This window comes from Triticum aestivum, chromosome 7A (genome assembly GCF_018294505.1).
Source record: "Triticum aestivum cultivar Chinese Spring chromosome 7A, IWGSC CS RefSeq v2.1, whole genome shotgun sequence".
Classification (NCBI taxonomy): domain Eukaryota; kingdom Viridiplantae; phylum Streptophyta; class Magnoliopsida; order Poales; family Poaceae; genus Triticum; species Triticum aestivum.
The window spans coordinates 149241130-149265270 of NC_057812.1; the positions used below are offsets into that span (position 1 = coordinate 149241130).

A 24141-nucleotide genomic window follows, 5' to 3' on the forward strand; every position below is an offset into this window, starting at 1 on the left:
ACTATTCATTGCTGCTTTTGTCTTTTGGTAATGTGTTTGAACTTGGAAATTTCACATACTAATAGAACATCACACTCTTAAGACGTAATATTTCTTTGAGATTTTATTTTTGAAACTTCGCCTGAAGGGTGCTGATGTGCCCGCTATTCATCTAGGAGACTAGGAAAATATATGCAAAAAAAATCATACATATTTAAAAATGATAAATATGTATAGAGAAAATGTTTATCAACTATAGAAAAATATATGCAAAAAATATAAATATGTATGAAATTTTTTAGCAAGTATTTAAATCTAGCATTTGAAAGAAAAATAAACAAGTATTAGAAAAATGTTAAACGTGTATAGAAAAATGTTACCATGTAATTAAAAATTGTATAAAATTATCATGTATTTTTAAAAAAATAACCAAGCATTTAAAAACAAATATTTAAAAATGTTAATAAAGGATTTGAAAAATTCTAAACGTGTATACAAAAATGTTGACCATGTATTAAAAAATGTTAATCTTGTATTTAAAAATGTAATCAAGCATTTAGAAAAACAGTTAAATTGTATAGAAATGTACCCAGAAAATCTTAATATTATATTTCAAAAATGTAATCAAGCATTTGAAAAATGTTTAAAAAATGTGTATAGAAAAAATGTTAACCATGTATTTAAAAAATCTTAAACTTGTATTTGAAACATGTTAATCATGTATTAGATATATACCAAATATGTATGTAAAATAACAATGAAAATCCAAGGGAAACGAAAGAAAAACAAATGAAAACGGGAGAAAAAACAAAAAATGAAGGAAAAAAAGAAAAAACATTGAAAACCAAGAAAGAAACAAAGAGAACCGGAGAATAACAAACAAAAGGGAAAGAAAAGGTGAAAAAACTAGTAAAAACAAGAAACAAAGAAAAAAGGATGACAAACAAGGAAAAAAATTAAAAATCCGGAAAGGCAACGGTAAGACGACTCTTTTCCTTTAAGTTGGTAGCGCCCTACCAGGGTAACACGAACTTGACGATGACTTTATGGCTAGGAGAGCTACGCTGGAACGAGGAGATCCGGACCAAACCATGTGCGCTACAAAAGTGTATTATTATTTTTTGCAAAAATGATCCGAATCTATTATCAAAATTCAGCGAAATACAAAACATCTCGAACATAATGAACAATACATTGAGATTCCAGGACCCCAAACAACCACTACTGCCGCCAAGAAAAAAGGATTGGGAGGACAGAAATTATCCTAACCACGTTCGTCCTCGGTTGTTGGTCTCATCGCGCGCTAAACAACCTGGACAACAGAAAAGGCAAAGCAGTGTCCTCCGCTCCGCAGCAAACAAGACAAATCGTCACTTGTCAGAGGCCGTCACCCAAGCAAGCAAACTGCAAAGCTTGTTCGTTTGGTTTATCCCGTAGTACGCGCCAACGCATGTGCCGCACCGCGTTTGCGGTGGAGAGCGCAGGCATGCATCAACCAACAAACGAAACAGTGCAGTTGCTTACAGTGCTCCATCCCTCCAAAAAAAAAAGTTGCAGTGCTCTATCTATCTATCTACACAATCAACGCGGGCCTCCTGCTCCTTCGCCGCAAGCCCCGTTCCGTCCTCAGTCTTCACGTGGATTCTGCAACCTCCTTCCAGCAGCTTGTCACCACGGACGCTTCCTCGTGCGCTGCTCGCGTGGCACCGGCCCCGCTTTCCAGCGTGCTCCGCGCGGGCCGCGGCCGCAAATCGCAGACCCAACACGCCACCCGCCAGGGGGCCGTTCGTACGTACCCGCCCCTCGTGTAAAGCCGCCGCCGTCGTCGCCGTCCCCCGCTCGCGGCCATTTCCCCGGCCTGACCCCGTGCGTTTACCCCACAGAGCACACTCCAGTCCAGTCCAGCCCACTGCCGCCGCGCTACTCCCCACTCCCGCTGCCACCACCTCCGCCTGCGCCGCGCTCTGGGCGGAGGACCAACCCGCGCATCGTACCATCGCCCGCCCCGATCCCGGCCGCCGCCATGTCGTCGGCGGTCGCGTCCGCCGCGTCCTTCCTCGCGCTCGCCTCCGCCTCCCCCGGGAGATCACGCAGGCGGGCGAGGGTGAGCGCGCCGCCACCCCACGCCGGGGCCGGCAGGCTGCACTGGCCGCCGTGGCCGCCGCAGCGCACGGCTCGCGACGGAGGTGTGGCCGCGCGCGCCGCCGGGAAGAAGGACGCGAGGGTCGACGACGACGCCGCGTCCGCGAGGCAGCCCCGCGCACGCCGCGGTGGCGCCGCCACCAAGGTAGTTGGTTCGTTATGACTTGCTGTATGGCGCGTGCGCCTCGAGATCAGCTCACGAATTGTTTCTACAAAACGCACGCGCTCGTGTGCAGGTCGCGGAGCGGAGGGATCCCGTCAAGACGCTCGATCGCGACGCCGCGGAAGGTGGCGCGCCGGCACCGCCGGCACCGAGGCAGGACGCCGCCCGTCCACCGAGTATGAACGGCACGCCGGTGAACGGTGAGAACAAATCTACCGGCGGCGGCGGCGCGACCAAAGACAGCGGGCTGCCCGCACCCGCACGCGCGCCCCATCCGTCGACCCAGAACAGAGTACCAGTGAACGGTGAAAACAAAGCTAACGTCGCCTCGCCGCCGACGAGCATAGCCGAGGTCGTGGCTCCGGATTCCGCAGCTACCATTTCCATCAGTGACAAGGCGCCGGAGTCCGTTGTCCCAGCCGAGAAGCCGCCGCCGTCGTCCGGCTCAAATTTCGTGGTCTCGGCTTCTGCTCCCAGGCTGGACATTGACAGCGATGTTGAACCTGAACTGAAGAAGGGTGCGGTCATCGTCGAAGAAGCTCCAAACCCAAAGGCTCTTTCGCCGCCTGCAGCCCCCGCTGTACAAGAAGACCTTTGGGACTTCAAGAAATACATTGGCTTCGAGGAGCCCGTGGAGGCCAAGGATGATGGCTGGGCTGTTGCAGATGATGCGGGCTCCTTTGAACATCACCAGAACCATGATTCCGGACCTTTGGCAGGGGAGAACGTCATGAACGTGGTCGTCGTGGCTGCTGAATGTTCTCCCTGGTGCAAAACAGGCATGGACATTACCTCTTCAGTCTCTCTTCCCGTTGTTCATAAAACTTTGCTCGAATCACTCATAAGAACAAACATTGTGTTGCATAGGTGGTCTTGGAGATGTTGCGGGTGCTCTGCCCAAGGCTTTGGCAAAGAGAGGACATCGTGTTATGGTACTGCAGGCTTTCACTTAACTCTGTTGAGTCCATATGTTCGAATAATATCAGTGATTGGCATAATGTTATTAAGTGCAAGACATGAAAGTGTTCTTCTGTTAGAGTATTTCATAGCCAACCCTGGAGGTTAGGTTGTTGGGGCCTACTGGGTGCGGGAGGGGGTTTGCAAAAAGTGGTGGTTAGCAGTCGGATTTCACAAATAAGGAGGCTGATAACCACGCCATCAGTGAAGGGAATGAGTGTCGGGTACCCGATCGACCGTTTTGCCCGACGTCAGGTTTACCTGCCCTGTAGATCCGAATAAGTAGTTCCTATCCTCAGTTAAGTACCAAATATCGCCAGCACCCGTGTGTGTATTTATAGTACTGGATGATCAATTTATCAACATTTCCGGTTAATGGTTGCTATCATATTCACTGTAATTGTTAGTAAACAGTGGATGTTTGTAATGTAGATGATGGCTAAATGTATGTTGTCAAGCTTTCATTTTAAAGAAAATTTTATTGGGAGCTAGTTTTCGGGTTTGGTTAGAGCCACCAAAACCCCAGAATTTTTGGGAGTTGGCTTGTGACAGAGGGTTTTGGGGAGTTAACTTTCGGGATTCAGTTAGAGACGCTCTTACTAGTTCCAGTAAAGAGTAAACTATTTTCTGCAGTCATCCCAATTGTTCTGTAGAAATTAAAAGTAGAAAATAGTTGTGGTATCATATAAACCATATATTATTCAAAATCTAGAATCATGGACTTGGCTAGACTTTGATGATCTGAAATTTTAAATTTGATGATAATTGAGAAATGATCCTTTCTATCTTAGGTTGTGGTACCAAGGTATGGGGACTATGAGGAAGCCTACGATGTCGGAGTCCGAAAATACTACAAGGCTGCTGGACAGGTAAGCGAAAATGCAATCAAAGGGGAGCTGAAATTTCAATGCTTACTATCATAATAAATCAATTTTAAGTAAAAAAATTTGTCCTGCAGGATATGGAAGTGAATTATTTCCATGCTTATATCGATGGAGTTGATTTTGTGTTCATTGACGCTCCTATCTTCCGACACCGTCAGGAAGACATTTATGGGGGCAGCAGACAGGTTAATTTTCTATATGTTGGTGTTTGATTGCACTGATAAACTGAGAATAAGCCAAGGCCTACTGACTGGCATATGATTACACATTTTATTTTTTCAGGAAATTATGAAGCGCATGATTTTGTTCTGCAAGGCCGCTGTCGAGGTATCCTCTCCAACTCAATTGACAACCTATTACCACTATACAATTATGTGTATGCATGTATTTCAACAGATACGTAATCTCCCTTGTGAAGTGTATATATACTAATAACATTTCAATACCTCACATGCACATTTGGTCAAGCGTTATGATTTAACTTCTGATAATCTATTGCACTGATGAACAATAATATTGATGATCCTTGTTACTTCATCGTTATGTTTATGTTCTCTTCACCGGCGCATTGATTTTGGAAATAGCATTTCCACCTGCCACAAACAATAATATATACTCCTACTTTCATCCAATGTAGATATTTTCGCACTTGGCATATCATCCCATTAAATATTATTGGTCCATCATTTTTATTCCTCTATAATTTGCAGGTTCCTTGGCACGTTCCATGCGGCGGTGTCCCTTATGGGGATGGAAATCTGGTGTTTATTGCAAATGATTGGCACACGGCACTCCTGCCTGTCTATCTGAAAGCATATTACAGGGACCATGGTTTGATGCAGTACACTCGGTCCATTATGGTGATACATAACATCGCGCACCAGGTTCCTTTTCTCCTAATCTTGTTTTTTCTCTAGTCTCTACTATTCACTCCACATTGTTTGAGGAAACTAAAGGGGTTGCAAAATTATGATGGCTTATGAAAGTTATGGAGGTAAATGCATCAGTGGTGCTTGAACTTGTCACGCATGTTCACTTTGGTGCTTACAGTTGTAGACTACGGAAAACTGGTGCAAAAACTTGGCTATTGTGTGCAATACGGTGTATTTTCCGTATGTAGGGTCAAATGTTGCCTATGTGGCATTGTATTCCCGTCTATAGATGTTAGACCGTGCCTACATCGCCATTGGGCCCACACACTCCCTATTACATGTGGGACCCACTTGTCAGCCTATGACATAAATAAAATGGAAATTTATAATAAAAATGATGGCCTGGGGTCTTGAAAATGGGACCTCGCAGGTATGCCGCTAGCCAGCACGCCCTAATCATTAATCCCCTATGCACTTCAGTATGTGTGTGTCTGTGTGTGGAGTCGGGGGGGGGGGGGGTATGTATTCTTATATCCTTTGCTCTAAGGCTATCATTGGCGTGCTAGCACCGCCGGGTCTCCATCAACACCGACATCATCCACGACCCCATCCAGCTCTTCCTCAACAAGCCCACCTCCAGCCTCAACTCGGGCAGCACCTTCATGGTGGCCTAGGTGCTCTGCACCATCGCTCGAAGTGGCAACGTCGTTGTCATGACCATCCACCAACCCAACACGCAAAATCCTCAACATCATTTGACAGTGAGCATGCCCCTCTTGTCATTTCCCCCTCATACCCAAACCTGTCTCGATAACCCTTGGAGCTGCACAAGTTGTGACCATCGCCTGCGTCGCTGCACAACGCCTGACCTAGCCGGACCATTATAGAAGCCTGCCTTGGGAGCCCATACCTCCCTGCACATCCTCCTCTTTCCCCATAGACCGTGCCGCCATCGCAAATCGACTTCTCCTCTCCTCCTTCTCCTGCTCTGGCCGTTTTCCCCGCCGCGAAGCTGCAATCCATGGCGAGTTGGCCATGGCCCTATTCCCCAATTGCTCGCACTAGGAGGTCCTCCTTGAAGCCTAGCACCTTTCCCCCTCACTAATTGCAAGTTGGGGAGCCCCTCACGAGCTCCCTACATTGGCCGTAGTCGCCTGCCGCCTCAACTCTGGTCCAGACCTCGTTCCCGTGGCCTCGACGACATCTCCTCGACCTCCCATTCCACACGCGGCCTGGAGAGGATCACCGCATGTTCATCCATCCGACCCGAATCATCATAGAACCAACGCCAGAGAGGTCATCCCGACGACGTCGCACTGTTCCTCTATTTCCCCCAAGCTGTGTCGCGTCATAATATAAGACGGGCTTGTTTGTATCTCTAGGGGTCATCGGGTTCAATGGCTAGCTCATGCATGGACCTGACTTTAGGTCCCAGGTTCGAACCCCCGCGTGCACATAATTTATTTGCTATTTATTTCTCCTATCTACTAATAAGTGGGACCCACACATCATACTAAGCCCTTTTTGTCTCTTGCCTGCTGATAAGTGGGACCCACACGCAATACTTAGCCAGAGAGAGAACATGAGCTTGTTGGTGCCGCGTTGGCAAGCCACGCCAGCAGTCTTAACGGCTACAAACAGAGGATATGGTGTCACATCAACGTGCAGAGCGTTTACGAATGGAAAGTGTACTATATGCACACAAGAGCCAGAGCCAGGTTTTTGCACCAGTTTTTTGTATTCTACAACTGCGAGCACCAAAGTGTACATGCCGAACCAAAGTGAACACGGCGAGTCCATTCTTTTCTGGTACGATGGGTGGCTCAAAGACACCCCAATAGAAGCTATCACCTCGGACATTGCCAATTGGGTGCCGAACTACATTAAAGTGGCAAGGTCAGTTGATTGCGCTATGTGTTGGATCAGGGACATAAACGATTCCATAAATATTGCAATGTTCATTCAAATTCTTAACATTTGCGAGGCGCTTCATGATTTCCATCTCCCTCATATCAGAGACATTTGGTCGTGTACACTAAATTTCTCAGGTCACTTCTCGTCTAAATCCGCATATGTAGCTCACTTCAATGACTTGACTTTGGTCCAGCTAACGCCATTTGGCGCTCTTGGGCCCCTTTGCGTAGCAATTTTTTCATATGGCTCGCTCCGCGCAATAGGATTTGGATCACGGGCAGACGCGCTAGATGAGGTCTTCCACACAATGAACATTGCGTTCTTTGCTCTGCTCTTCCAGAAGACACTTGTGATTTTATTACGAGTTGTGCCATAGATGCCGGTGGGTTTCAGCTAGGAACAGGGTGTCACCTTCGGACAAGAAGAAGTTGCATAGTTTGGTCGTCTTAACTGCTTGGTCGATTTGGAAGGAGCACAACAACAGTCTTTGAAGGCAAAGCTAATTCCCTCGATCAAGTTATTAGACGGATCAAATGTGGTACAGTGCCATGGCTAGTTGCTTGGAGTCACTTTTAAGCTAGGTCGCTTGCCATCACGCTTTGTGTTAAGCGCTTGGGGTCGCTTTTGCTCAATTTGTATTTTGTTGTTATGTGTTTTTAGTTATGTAGCCTGAACTTTCTGGACTTAGTTTTTTCCTCTATAATGATCACATGCTTTGGTCAGTTATTCCTTTCTTGGGTACTCCGTTGGGCTAATTCTTTCTCTTGATTGATGTTGTATATGCAGGGCCGTGGCCCAGTAGATGAATTCCCGTTCACCGAGTTGCCTGAGCACTACCTGGAACACTTCAGACTGTACGACCCCGTGGGTGGTGAGCACGCCAACTACTTCGCCGCCGGCCTGAAGATGGCGGACCAGGTTGTCGTGGTGAGCCCCGGGTACCTGTGGGAGCTCAAGACGGTGGAGGGCGGCTGGGGGCTTCACGACATCATACGGCAGAACGACTGGAAGACCCGCGGCATCGTCAACGGCATCGACAACATGGAGTGGAACCCCGAGGTGGACGTCCACCTCCAGTCGGACGGCTACACCAACTTCTCCCTGAGCACGCTGGACTCCGGCAAGCGGCAGTGCAAGGAGGCCCTGCAGCGCGAGCTGGGCCTGCAGGTCCGCGCCGACGTGCCGCTGCTCGGCTTCATCGGCCGCCTGGACGGGCAGAAGGGCGTGGAGATCATCGCGGACGCCATGCCCTGGATCGTGAGCCAGGACGTGCAGCTGGTCATGCTGGGCACCGGCCGCCACGACCTGGAGAGCATGCTGCGGCACTTCGAGCGGGAGCACCACGACAAGGTGCGCGGGTGGGTGGGGTTCTCCGTGCGCCTGGCGCACCGGATCACGGCGGGCGCCGACGCGCTCCTCATGCCCTCCCGGTTCGAGCCGTGCGGGCTGAACCAGCTCTACGCCATGGCCTACGGCACCGTCCCCGTCGTGCACGCCGTCGGCGGGCTGAGGGACACCGTGCCGCCGTTCGACCCCTTCAACCACTCCGGCCTCGGGTGGACGTTCGACCGCGCCGAGGCGCACAAGCTGATCGAGGCGCTCGGGCACTGCCTCCGCACCTACCGGGACTACAAGGAGAGCTGGAGGGGCCTCCAGGAGCGCGGCATGTCGCAGGACTTCAGCTGGGAGCATGCCGCCAAGCTCTACGAGGACGTCCTCCTCAAGGCCAAGTACCAGTGGTGAACGCTAGCTGCTAGCCGCTCCAGCCCCGCATGCGTGCATGCATGAGAGGGTGGAACTGCGCATTGCGCCCGCAGGAACGTGCCATCCTTCTCGATGGGAGCGCCGGCATCCGCGAGGTGCAGTGACATGAGAGGTGTGTGTGGTTGAGACGCTGATTCCGATCTCGATCTGGTCCGTAGCAGAGTAGAGCGGACGTAGGGAAGCGCTCCTTGTTGCAGGTATATGGGAATGTTGTCAACTTGGTATTGTAGTTTGCTATGTTGTATGCGTTATTACAATGTTGTTACTTATTCTTGTTAAGTCGGAGGCAAAGGGCGAAAGCTAGCTCACATGTCACATGTCTGATGGATGCACTCACATAGTTTGGTTTAGTGGTGCAGTGCAAACGGCACGAGTGGGAAGTGAATTCGTCCCTGCTTAAATTAACACTTTCAGTAATAATCAGTTAAAACAAGGGAAAGGTTTCCCCTCAGCCGGTGGATTATAGCCACTGCGTCCGCCGTCTCGTACGTTTACCACATGTCCTTATTCTTTATCCACTCTTTATGCTTTTTATCCATTCGTTATTTTCTTCTTCCCCTCTCAATCTTGCTCACACCCTCTTGCCCGCAGCCGTGCTCCAGGACCGCCACCCGCCAAGGCGCGGATCGTCGAAGGACGTCGATGGTCGTCCTTTCTCCTCTTCTAGCGCTCCCTATGCCTGCAACCATGGCCACCGCTCGAGCGCGTACGCCTAAGCTCCACTTCGGCCACCGTCAGTCTAGCTATGCCGCTCCGGCTGTCGTCGCTTCAGTTGGAGATGCTTTTTTATACTTTCCGCAACAAGTGCCTTGTTGCAGAAATCCTCTCGCAACATCATCTATGTTGCAGCAAATTTCTCGATTCACACCGTAGACGACATCATCATTTTTCAGTGATATATTTTTTCTGCAACATGATTCATATTGCAAAAGTCCTCCCGCAACATCATCTATGTTGCAAAAAAGGCGAAAGACAAAAACAATAATTCTGCAACATCACCTATGTTGCAAAAGTCCTCTCGCAATATCATCTTTTTTGCAAAAATGTTGAAGATAAAATCAAATTTTCGGGCGAAATAATGCTTTGGTTTTTTTGTTGTTGCAACAAAGCAAGTATTGCAGCGCGAGCTTGTAACGTCTATCTTGTTGCAATTCGCGACACACCTCATTGCTGAGATCGGATGGCTATTTGTGGCTTAATCCAGCGGCATAGGAGGCGGTGGATGTTTTCAATAAATCCATCCGCGGACGCGTAGGGTCGCCCATATATGATTATGTTCCCATCATTACAAGTTTGTGTATTAATTGTGGTATTAACTCAAAAGAAAAAGAGACATTGCCTGTACTATGAGACCAGTCACAGTGGGGAGTAACTTAGAGGGTGCTTGGATACGTTTTTAGTCTCATGACTAAAAGTTGTGGGACTAAAACTTGCTAGCCTTACCCATGTTTGGATCCAAATACTAAAGAGACTAAAATCAAGTTAATGTGCATTTATTATCCTTCAAACTCTTCAATTCAGAACTCGTCTGTGTTAAAGGAGAGGAGTTAAATGAGGAGAGAGATGACTAGTCCATATTTTAGTAGGGTACCCCTGACTAAAATTTTTTAGTCTCAAGACTAGTTTTAGCCTCTCTTTAGTCAGGGGTGCTTGGAACTTTAGCCTCTTAAAAAGACTATTTTTAGTCAGACTAAAATAAGTCCCTTGAATCCAAGCACCCTTTTAGGCTGGTCATAGTGGGGAGTAACTTAGACTAATATCATGCATAGTTACTACCTTCAGGCTGGTCGTAATGGTAGTATCATAGCTAGTATTATGCATGCCAACTAGGCAATTTTGATGAGGTGTCATAGCATTAAATGAAAAAAGAGATGATAGAGTATCATATTTTGATACCGTATCATAATAAATATTATGCTACTTTGTGTCATGCATGACAATAAATAGAGTACTACATGATACTAATATATGATACTATGCATTAAGGAGGTAGTATCATACACTAGTATCATATGCATAATACTACTATATGATACTCCCCATTACAACCAGCCTCATAGTGCAAAGTAACATAATAATAGTCGCTTCATTTAATAGCTTATAGACTCATCTTGTATTAGGAAGCGTTGTGTTACAGTAACATATTATGTTACCACTTGTCATTAACTACTTGCCACATAAGAAAAAAAATTCTCGAAGTGCGTTATGTTACTACCTAAATTACTCCCACTATGACTAGCCTTAGAATAGTAACATGCATATGTTACTAGTCTATATTACTACCTCCACAACGAAAGTGCTCCATGCACGACACAAATGCCTGATCTGTGCACGACACATACATCCAGTGGCCGGCGCCCTTTACAATCAACGAATGTTCGGCCAGATTTAATCCATCATGCGTGCATAGCAAGACTCCCTCCACAATGGGTAGTAACATATGTGTTGTGTAATGCATCACTTCATTTATTAGGTTGTGGACTCATATTTTCTTGATATGTGTGATGTTACAGTAACTAGCTATGTTACCACATGCCTCTCTTTCTTCATTAATTACATGTCACATCATCTGTTTTGTCTAGATAAATATGATGTCATCATCTATGTTAGGCCAACTCCACCGCGTGACCCATTGTAAGGGCATATTTATCCCTAAGTGTTTTGGTGATTGATGACAACGCATTTGCGGACTAATCGTGTGCCTTGAGTATTCCAGACACTTCATTGCTAGGCACAAGACGATTGGGTGCCCCTCGAAGACTGATGAAGACGGCGTCTTTTCTACGTTTCTTTTTGGTGGATTTGAGTCGTAGGAAAGTCGTACTATTAAGAGGGGGTCCGCGTTGGAAAGGTTTGGGTGGAATCATCACGTACACGTCTCCTTCTTGTCCCCTCCTTTTTCCTTGGAGCTTCCTCCGTTTTCTTACCTCCCTTGTCTGGCTGCTGTGGTTGGTCGCGGTAGTACTGCTCCCAGAAAAACGGTAGTACCGTAGGCATCCGCGGTAGTACTGCGCTGTGGCGCGGTAGTACCGCTCCCCTGGAGCCGCACTACCGCTGCCCACCAGGCTAGTGCCGCCCCTTTGCGGTAGTAGGGGCGGATGTAATTTTTTACATCCGCACCTACCGCGGTAGTACCGTTTTCGTCGAGCGGTAGTACCGCGCTATGCAGTCAGGCAGTAGTACCGCCCCTCGGCGGTACTACTGTGTCGGGTTTTTTCTACTTCCTTTTCTTTGCAGAAGTAGGCACAGAAGTTCCCTTCCCCCTGGCTGGGGTTTTTTGCCTTGCGGTAGTACCGCATGGGGGGCGCGGTAGTATCGCGCGTGCGGAAGTACCGCCCCCAGCTCCTGCGCGTCTGTTTATCTTTACTGTCGCTGGGGTTGCGGCAGTACCGTGGGTCGGTACGGTAGTACCGCATAGCCGTGCGGTAGTACCGCTTGGTTGCAAGCAGTAGTATCGCGCGGCCTTGCGGTGGTACCGCTGGCCTGGCGCGGTAGTACCGCTGGCCGCGGGCTGGTTGGTGGGTAACGGTTGGATCATTTTTCCATACTATATAAGGGGTCCCCTTCTTCCCCGTTGACTCACCTCTTCCACCCCAAGCTCCATTATTTCTCTAAGCTCCATTTTCGCCCGATCTCACTCCCTAGCCGACCAAACTTGTTGATTTGCTCGGGAGTGGTTGAGAAGGCCTCGATCTACACTTCCACCAAGAGATATTTGATTCCCCCCCACTAATCCCTTGCGGATCTTGTTACTCTTGGGTGTTTGAGCATCCTAGACGGTTGAGGTCACCGCGAAGCCATAGTCCATTGTGGTGAAGCTTCGTGGTGTCGTTGGGAGCCTCCAATTGAGTTGTGGAGATTGCCCCAACCTAGTTTGTAAAGGTTCGGTCGCCGCCTCCAAGGGCACCAATAGTGGAATCACGACATCTCGCATTGTGTGAGGGCGTGAGGAGAATACGGTGGCCCTAGTGGCTTCTTGGGGAGCATTGTGCCTCCACACCGCTCCAACGGAGACGTACTTCCTCTCAAAAGGAAGGAACTTCGGCAACACATCCTCGTCTCCACCGTCTTCACTCTTGGTTATCTCGTGCCTTTACTTGTGCAAGCTTATTTGTTTCATATATATTGCTTGCTTGTGTTCCTATCCTTGTTGCATCATATAGGTTGCTCACCTAGTTGCATATGTAGACAACTTTGATGCAAAGTTTAAATTGTTAAAGAAAAGCTAAAAATTGTTAGTTGCCTATTCACCCCCCCTCTAGTCAACCATATCGATCCTTTCACCCATCCTGTCCGAATTTGTCCGTTTGGGGTAAAATACGACCCAGCGGTAATACCCAAACGGACAAAGTTGTCTTTTGGACACTTTTTTGTCTCACCCAACCCCAAACCTGGAGCAAATTTGGTCCAAGAATTCTCCCGAACGGACAGAAAACAGACACTCTCCTCGCCCCTCTCGTCCGCTCCTGTCCGCCCGTGCCTTCCCTCTGGCCCACAAATCAGTGAGACCGAGAGGCCGGGGCGCGTGCACGGGCTGGGCGGCGCCGAGGCAAGGGCGTGGCCGAGGCTGGACGAGTGCGGGCGTAGGCGCAGGCGGGCGGCGCGGCGCGGGCGCACGAGGCGCAGCGCGACCGGGGCGCGAGCGGGATGGCGGCACGGTGCGGGCGAGCCGTGATACGTCCATTTTGCATCATGCTTTTATATCGATATTTATCGCATTATGGATTGTTATTTCACTTTATATCACAATACTTATGGCTATTCTCTCTTATTTTACAAGGTTTTCATAAGGAGGGAGAATGCCGGCAGCTGGAATTCTGGGCTGGAAAGGGAGCAAATGTTAGAGACCTATTCTGCGCATCTCCAAAAGTCCTGAAACTCCACGGAACGTCTTAAAAGAAATAAAGAAAAATACATGCCAAAGATGAAGGCCAGGGGGGCCACACCCTTCTCACGAGGGTGGGGGGCGCGCCCCCCTACCTCGTGGGCCCCCTGGTGGATCTCCAACGTCCATCTTCTCCTATATGAAGTCTTTCGATGAGAAAAAAATAAGAAGCAACCTTTCGGGACGAGACTCCGCCGCCACGAGGCGGAACCGAGGCGGAACCAATCTAGAGCTCTGACAGAGCTGTTCATCGGGAGAGGGCAATCTCCATCAACATCTTCACCAGCACCATCTCATCTCCAAACCCTAGTTCATCTCTTGTATCCAATTCTTGTCTCAAAGTCCGGGATTGGTGCTAGTAGGTTGCTAGTAGTGTTGATTACTCCTTATAGTTGATGCTAGTTGGTTTAATTGGTGGAAGATTATATGTTCAGATCCTATATGCATATTATTACCCCTCTGATTATGAACATGAATATGCTTTGTGAGTAATTACGTTCGTTCCTGAGGACAAGGGAGAAGTCTTGCTATTAGTAGTCATGTGAATTTGGTATTCGTTTGATATTTTGATAAGATGTATGTTGTCTAGCCTCTAGTGGTGTTATGTGAACGTCGACTACATAACACTTCACCATTATTTGGGCCTAGAGGAAGGCATTGGGAAGTAATAAGTAGATGATGGGTTGCTAGAGTGATAGAAGCTTAAACCCTAGTTTATGCGTTGCTTCGTAAGGGGCTGATTTGGATCCATATGTTTCATGCTATGGTTATGTTTACCTTAATACTTTTGTTGTAGTTGCGGATGCTTGCAATAGAGGTTAATCATAAGTGGGATGCTTGTTCAAGTAAGAACAGCACCCAAGCACCGGTCCACCCACATATCAAATTATCAAAGTATCGAACGCGAATCATATGAACGTGATGAAAACTAGCTTGACGATATTCCCATGTGTCCTCGGGAGCGCTTTTCCTATTATAAGAGTTTGTTCCGGCTTGTCCTTTGCTACAAAAGGATTGGGCCACCTTGCTGCACTTTATTTACTTTTGTTACTTGTTGCTCATTACAATTTACCTTATTACAAAACTATCTGTTACCACTTATTTCAGTACTTGCAGAGAATACCTTGCTGAAAACCGCTTATCATTTCCTTCTGCTCCTCGCTGGGTTCGACACTCTTACTTATCGAAAGGACTATGATAGATCCCCTATACTTGTGGGTCATCAAGACTCTTTTCTGGCGCCGTTGCCGGGGAGTGCAGCGCTTCTGGTAGGTGGAATTTGGTAAGAAAAAATTTATATAGTGTGCTGAAATTTACTGTCACTTGTTACTATGGAAAGTAATTCTCTGAGGGGCTTGTTCGGGGTATCTTCACCCCGTCCAGTAGAGCAAAGAGTTGCTCCTCAACCTACTGAACCTATTGAAAATGAAACTCCTTTTATATTTCCTTCGGGTATAATGGAAAAACTGCTCGCTAATCTTTTTACAGGAGATGGAACAAAGCATCCTGATGAGCACTTATTATATGTGGATGAAGTTTGTGGATTATTTAAGCTTGCAGGTGTATCCGATGATGTTGCTAAGAAGAAGGTCTTCCCTTTATCTTTAAAGGAAGACACATTGATATGGTATAGGCTATGTGATACGAGATCGTGGGACTATAAAAGATTGAAATTTCATCAAAAGTGTTACCCTATGCATCTTGTTCATCGTGATCGCAATTATATATATAATTTCTGGCCTCGCGAAGGAAAAAGCATCGCTCAAGCTTGGGGGAGGCTTAAATCAATGTTATATTCATGCCCCAATCATGAGCTCCCGAGAAAAATAATTGTGCAAAGTTTTTATGCTCGGCTTTCTCATAATAATCAAACCATGCTTGATACTTCTTGTGTTGGCTCTTTTATGATGAAGACTATTGAATTCAGATGGAACTTATTGGATAGAATTAAACGCAACTCTGAAGATTGGGACCTCGACGAAGGTAAGGAGTCAGGTATGACACCTAAGTTTGATTGTGTTAAATCTTTTATGGATACCGATATTTTCCGTAAGTTTAGCACTAAATATGGACTTGATTCTGAGATAGTAGCTTCTTTCTGTGAATCTTTTGCTACTTATGTTGATCTCCCTAAGGAGAAGTGGTTTAAATATCATCCTCCCATAGAAGTAAAAGTAGCTGCACCTATTAAAGTTGAAGAAAAGACTGTCACTTATAATGATCCTATTGTTCCTACTTCTTATATTGAGAAACCACCTTTCCCTGTTAGAATAAAGGATCATGCTAAAGCTTCAACTGTTGTTCGTAAAAGCAATATTAGAACTTATACACCTCCTGAGCAAGTTAAAGTAGAACCTATTATTAAAGATCTCTTGTCTGATAATATTGATGGGCATGTTATTCAGTTCGAAGGTGAAACTGCTAGAATTGCTAAATCGTGTGATAAGGATAAACATAGACCTATGGTAGGTGTGCCTGTTATTTCTATTAAAATAGGAGATCATTGTTATCATGGCTTATGTGATATGGGTGCTAGTGCTAGTGTTATACCTCATGACTTATACAAAGAAATTAAGAATGAAATTGCACCTGTTGAGTTAGAAGATATTGATGTTACTATTAAACTTGCTAATAGAGATACTATTGCACCAATTGGAATTGTTAGAGATGTTGAAGTCTTGTGTGGGAAAACTAAATATCCTGCTGACTTTCTTGTTCTTACTTCTCCACAAGATAGCTTTTGTCCCATTATATTTGGTAGACCCTTCTTAAATACTGTCAATGCTACCATAGACTGCACTAAGAATATTGTTACTGTTGGTTTGGATGATATGGTTCATGAGTTTAATTTCTCTAAATTTAGTAAACAACATCGTGAGGAAGAATTACCTAGTAAGGATGAAATTATTGGTCTTGCTTCTATTGCCGTACCTCCTAGTGATCCTTTAGAACACTATTTGCTAGACCATGAAAATGATATGTTCATGAATGAAAGAAGGGAAATAGATGAAGTATTCTTTAAACAGGAACCTATTCTGCAACACAATTTGCCTGTTGAAATTTTAGGAGATCCTCCTCCACCCAAGGGTGATCCCGTGTTTGAGCTTAAACCGTTGCCTGATAATCTTAAATATGCTTATCTTGATGAAAAGAAGATATATCCTGTTATTATTAGTGCTAACCTTTCAGAGCATGAAGAAGAAAGATTATTGAAAACTCTGAAGAAGCATCGTGCTGCTATTGGATATACTCTTGATGATCTTAAGGGCATTAGTCCCACTCTATGTCAACATAAAATAAATTTGGAAGCAGATGCCAAACCAGTTCATGATCCTCAACGACGTCTGAATCCTAAAATGAAAGAAGTGGTAAGAAAAGAAATACTAAAGCTTCTGGAGGCAGGTATAATTTATCCCGTTGCTCATAGTGAGTGGGTAAGTCATGTCCATTGTGTCCCTAAGAAGGGAGGTATTACTGTTGTTCCTAATGATAAAGATGAATTGATTCCACAAAGAATTATCACAGGTTATAGGATGGTAATTGATTTCCGCAAATTAAATAAAGCTACTAAGAAAGATCATTACCCCTTACCTTTTATTGATCAAATGCTAGAAAGATTATGCAAACATACACATTATTGCTTTCTAGATGGTTATTCTGGTTTCTCTCAAATACCTGTGTCGGCTAGAGATCAATCAAAGACTACTTTTACATGCCCTTTTGGTACTTTTGCTTATAGACGTATGCCTTTTGGTTTATGTAATGCACCTGCTACCTTTCAAAGATGCATGATGGCTATATTCTCTGACTTTTGTGAAAAGATTTGTGAGGTTTTCATGGACGACTTTTCGGTCTATGGTTCTCTTTTGACGATTGCTTGAGCAATCTTGATCGAGTTTTGCAGAGATGTGAAGAAACTAATCTTGTCTTGAATTGGGAAAAGTGCCACTTTATGGTTAATGAAGGTATTGTCTTGGGGCACAAAGTTTCTGAAAGAGGTATTGAAGTTGATAAAGCCAAGGTTGATGCTATTGAAAAGATGCCTTGTCCCAAGGACGTCAAAGGTATAAGAAGTTTCCTTGGTCACGCTGGATTTTATAGGAGGTTCATTAAGGACTTCTCAAAAATTTCTCGGCCTCTGACTAATTTATTGCAAAAAGATATACCATTTGTCTTTGATGATGATTGTGTAGAAGCATTTGAAATACTTAAGAAAGCATTAGTCTCTGCACCTGTTGTTCAGCCACCTGATTGAAATTTACCCTTTGAAATTATGTGCGATGCTAGTGATTATGCTGTATGTGCTGTTCTAGGGCAAAGAGTTGGTAACAAATTAAATGTTATCCATTATGCTAGTAAGACTCTAGACAATGCTCAAAGAAATTATGCTACTACTGAAAAAGAACTTTTAGCAGTTGTATTTGCTTGTGATAAGTTCAGACCTTATATTGTTGATTCTAAAGTAACTATTCACACTGATCATGCTGCTATTAAATACCTTATGAAAAAGAAAGATGCTAAACCTAGACTTATTAGATGGGTTCTCTTGCTACAAGAATTTGATTTGCATATTGTTGATAGAAAAGGAGCCGAGAACCCCGTGGCAGACAACCTGTCTAGGTTAGAAAATATTCTTGATGACCCACTACCTATTAATGATGACTTTTCTGATGAACAATTAAATGTTATAAGTACTTCTCGTAGTACTCCATGGTATGCCGATTATGCTAATTATATTGTTGCTAAGTTTATACCACCTAGCTTCACATACCAGCAAAAGAAAATTTTCTTCTATGACTTGAGACATTACTTTTGGGATGACCCACATCTTTATAAAGAAGGAGTAGATGGTGTTATTAGACATTGTGTACTTGAGCATGAACAGGAACAGATCCTACACAAGTGTCATTCCGAGTCTTATGGAGGACACCACGCTGGAGATAGAACTGTACATAAGGTATTGCAATCTGGTTTTTATTGGCCTACTCTCTTCAAGGATGCCCGTAAGTTTGTCTTGTCTTGTGATGAATGTCAAAGAATTGGTAATATTAGTAGACGTCAAGAAATGCCTATGAATTATTCTCTTGTAATTGAGCCGTTTGATGTTTGGGGCTTTGATTATATGGGACCTTTTCCTGCCTCTAATGGATATACACATATTTTAGTTGTTGTTGATTACGTTACTAAGTGGGTAGAAGCTATTCCAACTAGTAGTGCTGATCATAACACTTCTATCAAAATGCTTAAGGAAGTTATTTTTCCGAGGTTTGGAGTCCCTAGATATTTAATGACTGATGGTGGTTCACACTTTATTCATGGTGCTTTCCGTAAAATGCTTGCTAAATATGATGTTAATCATAGAATTGCATCTCCTTATCACCCACAGTCTAGTGGTCAAGTAGAGTTGAGCAATAGAGAGCTCAAATTAATTTTGCAAAAGACTGTTAATAGGTCTAGAAAGAATTGGTCTAAGAAACTTGATGGGCATATAGAACTGCATACAAAAATCCTATGGGTATGTCTCCATATAAAATGGTATATGGAAAAGCATGTCACTTACCTCTCGAACTAGAACATAAGGCATATTGGGCTATTAAGGAGCTCAACTATGATTTCAAACTTGCCGGTGAGAAGAGGTTATTTGATATTAGCTCACTTGATGAATGGAGAACCCAAGCATATGAAAATGCCAAGTTATTTAAAGAAAAAGTTAAAAGATGGCATGACAAAAGGATACAAAAGCGTGAGTTTAATGTAGGTGATTATGTATTGCTATACAACTCTCGTTTAAGATTTTTTGCAGGAAAACTTCTCTCTAAATGGGAAGGCCCCTATGTTATCGAGGAGGTCTATCGTTCCGGTGCAATAAAAATCAACAACTTCGAAGGCACAAATCCGAAGGTGGTAAACGGTCAAAGAATCAAACATTATATCTCAGGTAATCCCATAAATGTTGAAACCAATATTATTGAAACCGTAACCCTGAAGGAATACATAAGGGACACTTTCCGGAACGTTTCAGACTCCGAAAGGGAATAGTTATGTGGTACGGTAAGTAAACCGACTCCAAAACAATTTCTAAGGTAATATTTCTCTGTTTTGGAATATTTAGAAAAATAGAAAAATAAGTAGCAGTCCGGGAAGGACACGAGGGTGGTGGGCGCGCCCTACCCCTCTGGGCGCGCCCCCTACCTTGTGAGCACCTTGTGTGCCTTCCGGACTCTGTTTTCTTGCACGTTACGTATTTTGGTCGGTAAAAATTCATTATATATTCTCCCGAAGGTTTTGACTCCCGTATCACACAAAAATCTCCTGTTTTTGTTTCGAGCTGTTTTTCTGACAGATCTAGGTTATCATGACGACCCCAAGCGCCTCCAAGGACAAGTTCTTCGAGAAGGTCATCAACCCTTACCTCGCGGAGGTGCTGCGACACCCTCAAACCATTGAGATGTGTGATGGGTTGCTGCACATCCGCGATGGAGAGGGACCAAAGGGGATCGGAAGCATGGAGACAAGGCTCGAAGCAGTGGAGCAACAAGTTTTCAAGTGCCAAAAGATGGTGGAGCATGGAATCAACGCTAGCCATGTGATGCTTGCGGAGTTCACCAACAACTACAAGCCGGATGCCAAGAACATCGAGGAGGCCATCTTCAAGCTACATGAGAAGATCGAGCACCTCCAAGCCCAAGTCTATGACCTTCAAAACCAAAACTGTGAGTATGAATATAGATTCAAAAAAATGAGTTTGGCTGCAGATTTGAGGATTCCGGAGACTCGATCATCTTTCTATGATGGTGAACCTATGCCTTGGAAGATGGATGACAAGCCCGCATCATCAACAACACCTCCACCATCTCCTCCAACAAAGAAGAATTGAGTATCTGGGTATGAGCACTCTCCTTGACAACTGCCAAGCTTGGGGGAGGTGCCCCGGTATCGTATCACAATCACATCTCCTATCTTACCGTTTTTCTTAGTTCGATCCTATTAGTAGTATCTTGATCTAGTAGAATAAAGTTTATGGCATGATCTAGTTTTGAGTTTTGCTTTATGATCTCTCTATGTAATCGAGTCCGTGAGCTATATAATAAAGATTAGTATTGAGTCAAGGGCTTGACTATTTTGCCATGATCTTGGGTGAATAAAGAAAGAGAAAAGAATAAAAAGAAACAAAAAGTTCATATTGATCTTATTGAGAGTAATGACTTCACATAGAAAGAGTATGATGTTTAAAAGTTGTTGGGAGTTGGCAGACATAGCTTTGGTCATTGTTGCAATTAATAGGAAGTAATAAGGAAAGAGAGGTTTTCACATATAGATATATTATCATTGACATCTTTTATGATTGGGAGCACTCATTAAAATATGACATGCTAAAGAGTTGATGTTGGACAAGGAAGACAACGTAATGAGTTATGTCTTTCTTATATCTGAGATAAAGTATGTTGTCATGGTTCCTCTAACTTGTTGAGCTTGCCTTTCCCCCTCATGCTAGCCAAATTCTCAGCACCAAGTAGAAATACTACTTGTGCTTCCAAATATCCCTAAACCAGTTTTGCCATGAGAGTCCACCATATCTACCTATGGATTGAGTAAGATCCTTCAAGTAAGTTGTCATCGGTGCAAAGCAATAAAAATTGCTCTAAATATGTATGATTGATTGGTGTGGGAGAAATAAGCTTTATACGATCTTGTGATGTGGAAGTAATAAAAGCGACAGACTGCATAATAAAGGTTCATATCACAAGGGGCAATATAAAGTGACGTTCTTTCGCATTGAGATTTTATATATCCAACCATAAAAGCGCATGGCAACCTCTGCTTCCCTCTGCGAAGGGCCTATCCTTTATTATTATCTTCTACCTTATGCAAGAGTCACGGTGATCTTCACCTTTCCTTTTTCATTTTATCCTTTGGCAAGCTCAGCATGTTGGAAAGAACATGATATATATATATATATCTAATTGGATGTAGGGGAGCATGAACCATTATTGTTGACATTACCCTTGAGGTAAAAGGTTGTGGGGCAAAACTATAAGCCCCTATCTTTCTCTGTGTCCGATTAAAACTCTGTAACCACAAGTATCGCGTGAGTGTTAGCAATTATGGAGGACTAAATGATAGTTGAGTATGTGGACTTGCTTTTTAGCTCTGACATAGACTCTTTCCGATGTTATGATAAATTGCAATTGCTTCAATGACTGAGATTATAGTTTGTTGGAGCCCAATAAGGTTTATGATTTATACTTTTGCATTGTGAATAGATCATCACTTGAACATAAGTAATCATATGACAAAATCTATATATGTTGCTGTTATAAGAATAATCATGATGCCTTCATGTCCGTATTTTATTTTTATCGACGCCTCTACCTCTAAACATGAGGACATATTTATTGTTATCGGCTTTTCGCTTGAGGACAAGCGAGGTCTAAGCTTGGGGGAGTTGATACGTCCATTTTACATCATGCTTTTATATCGATATTTATCGCATTATGGACTGTTATTTCACTTTATATCACAATACTTATGGCTATTCTCTCTTATTTTACAAGGTTTACATAAGGAGGGAGAATGCCGACAGCTGGAATTTTGGGCTGGAAAGGGAGCAAATATTAGAGACCTATTCTGCGCAACTCCAAAAGTCCTGAAACTCCACGGAACGTCTTAAAAGAAATAAAGAAAAATCCATGCCAAAGATGAAGGCCAGGGGCCTACACCCTTCTCACGAGGGTGGGGGGCGCGCCCCCCTAGGGCGCTCCCCCTACCTCGTGGGCCCTCTGGTGGATCTCCGACGTCCATCTTCTCCTATATGAAGTCTTTCGATGAGAAAAAAAAAGAAGCAACCTTTCGGGACGAGACTCCGCCGCCACGAGGCGGAACCGAGGCGGAACCAATCTAGAGCTCCGACAGAGCTGTTCTGCCGGGGAAACTTCCCTTCGGGAGGGGGAAATCATCACCATCGTCATCACCAACGCTCCTCTCATCGGGAGAGGGCAATCTCCATCAACATCTTCACCAGCACCATCTCATCTCCAAACCCTAGTTCATCTCTTGTATCCAATTCTTGTCTCAAAGTCCGGGATTGGTGCTAGTAGGTTGCTAGTAGTGTTGATTACTCCTTGTAGTTGATGCTAGTTGGTTTAATTGGTGGAAGATCATATGTTCAGATTCCATATGCATATTATTACCCCTCTGATTATGAACATGAATATGCTTTGTGAGTAATTACGTTCGTTCCTGAGGACAAGGGAGAAGTCTTGCTATTAGTAGTCATGTGAATTTGGTATTCGTTTGATATTTTGATAAGATGTATGTTGTCTAGCCTCTAGTGGTGTTATGTGAACGTCGACTACATAACACTTCACCATTATTTGGGCCTAGAGGAAGGCATTGGGAAGTAATAAGTAGATGATGGGTTGCTAGAGTGACAGAAGCTTAAACCCTAGTTTATGCGTTGCTTCGTAAGGGGCTGATTTGGATCCATATGTTTCATGCTATGGTTATGTTTACCTTAATACTTTTGTTGTAGTTGCGGATGCTTGCAATAGAGGTTAATCATAAGTGGGATGCTTGTTCAAGTAAGAACAGCACCCAAGCACCGGTCCACCCACATATCAAATTATCAAAGTATCGAACGCGAATCATATGAACGTGATGAAAACTAGCTTGACGATATTCCCATGTGTCCTCGGGAGCGCTTTTCCTATTATAAGAGTTTGTTCCGGCTTGTCCTTTGCTACAAAAGGATTGGGCCACCTTACTGCACTTTATTTACTTTTATTACTTGTTGCTCGTTACAATTTACCTTATTACAAAACTATCTGTTACCACTTATTTCAGTACTTGCAGAGAATACCTTGCTGAAAACCGCTTATCATTTCCTTCTGCTCCTCGTTGGGTTCGACACTCTTACTTATCGAAAGGACTACGATAGATCCCCTATACTTGTGGGTCATCAAGCCGCAGGGGCGTAGGCGCGGGCGGGCGGGCGGGCGCGACCGGCACGTGCGTGAGGGCGCAGGCGGGCAGGCGGGCGCGACGCAGGCAACGCGGCCGGGCGCGGCGGGCGGGCGGGCGCGAGCGGGACGGCGGCGCGACGCAGGCGTGGCGCTGGCGCAGGCGCAGGCGGGCGAGCCACAGGGCGCAGGTGCGGGCGGGCGCGTGCGGGAGGGCGCAGTGCGGGAGGGCACGGCGTGCACGGCGCGGTCGGGGCGCGGGCGGCCGCAGAAGGCGCGGCGCGGTCGGGGCACGGACGCGGGCAGACGCGGCACAGGCACAGGCGAGCGCGGAGCGGTGCCGTGGCGAGGGCGAGGCTGGTGCGGCGAGGACGTGGCGGGGCGGCGGCGAGCTCGCGGCGAGGCGGGGGTTCGCACGGGGCGGCCTTGCGGGCTGGGGACGAAGCGGGGCGGACGGTTTGAGATTTCACATGCCTTATGCGCGTTGGGTGCAGATGCTCCATATGTCTGTCCGCCTCTCAGACGTCCGCCAAATCACACCTCAAACGGACAAAAGCGGGCGTCCGAATGGATCACGCGGTGGAGTTGGCCTTACTCTCACTGTGACTAGTCTGAGCCAGAT

At 45.3% G+C, this 24141-nt stretch overlaps 1 protein-coding gene across 1 annotated transcript; it reads left to right on the top strand.

Moving 5' to 3' along the window:
• Positions 1–1581: 1581 nt before the first annotated feature.
• On the top strand, positions 1582–8992 carry LOC100037521 (soluble starch synthase 2-3, chloroplastic/amyloplastic). Its single transcript, XM_044568845.1, has 8 exons — positions 1582–2266; positions 2358–3063; positions 3152–3216; positions 4033–4110; positions 4200–4310; positions 4408–4452; positions 4836–5009; positions 7698–8992. Exons 1-8 carry the CDS (start codon positions 2003–2005, stop codon positions 8652–8654), a joined length of 2400 nt encoding a protein of 799 aa, XP_044424780.1. The 5' UTR covers positions 1582–2002; the 3' UTR covers positions 8655–8992.
• The last annotated feature ends 15149 nt before the right edge of the window (positions 8993–24141 follow it).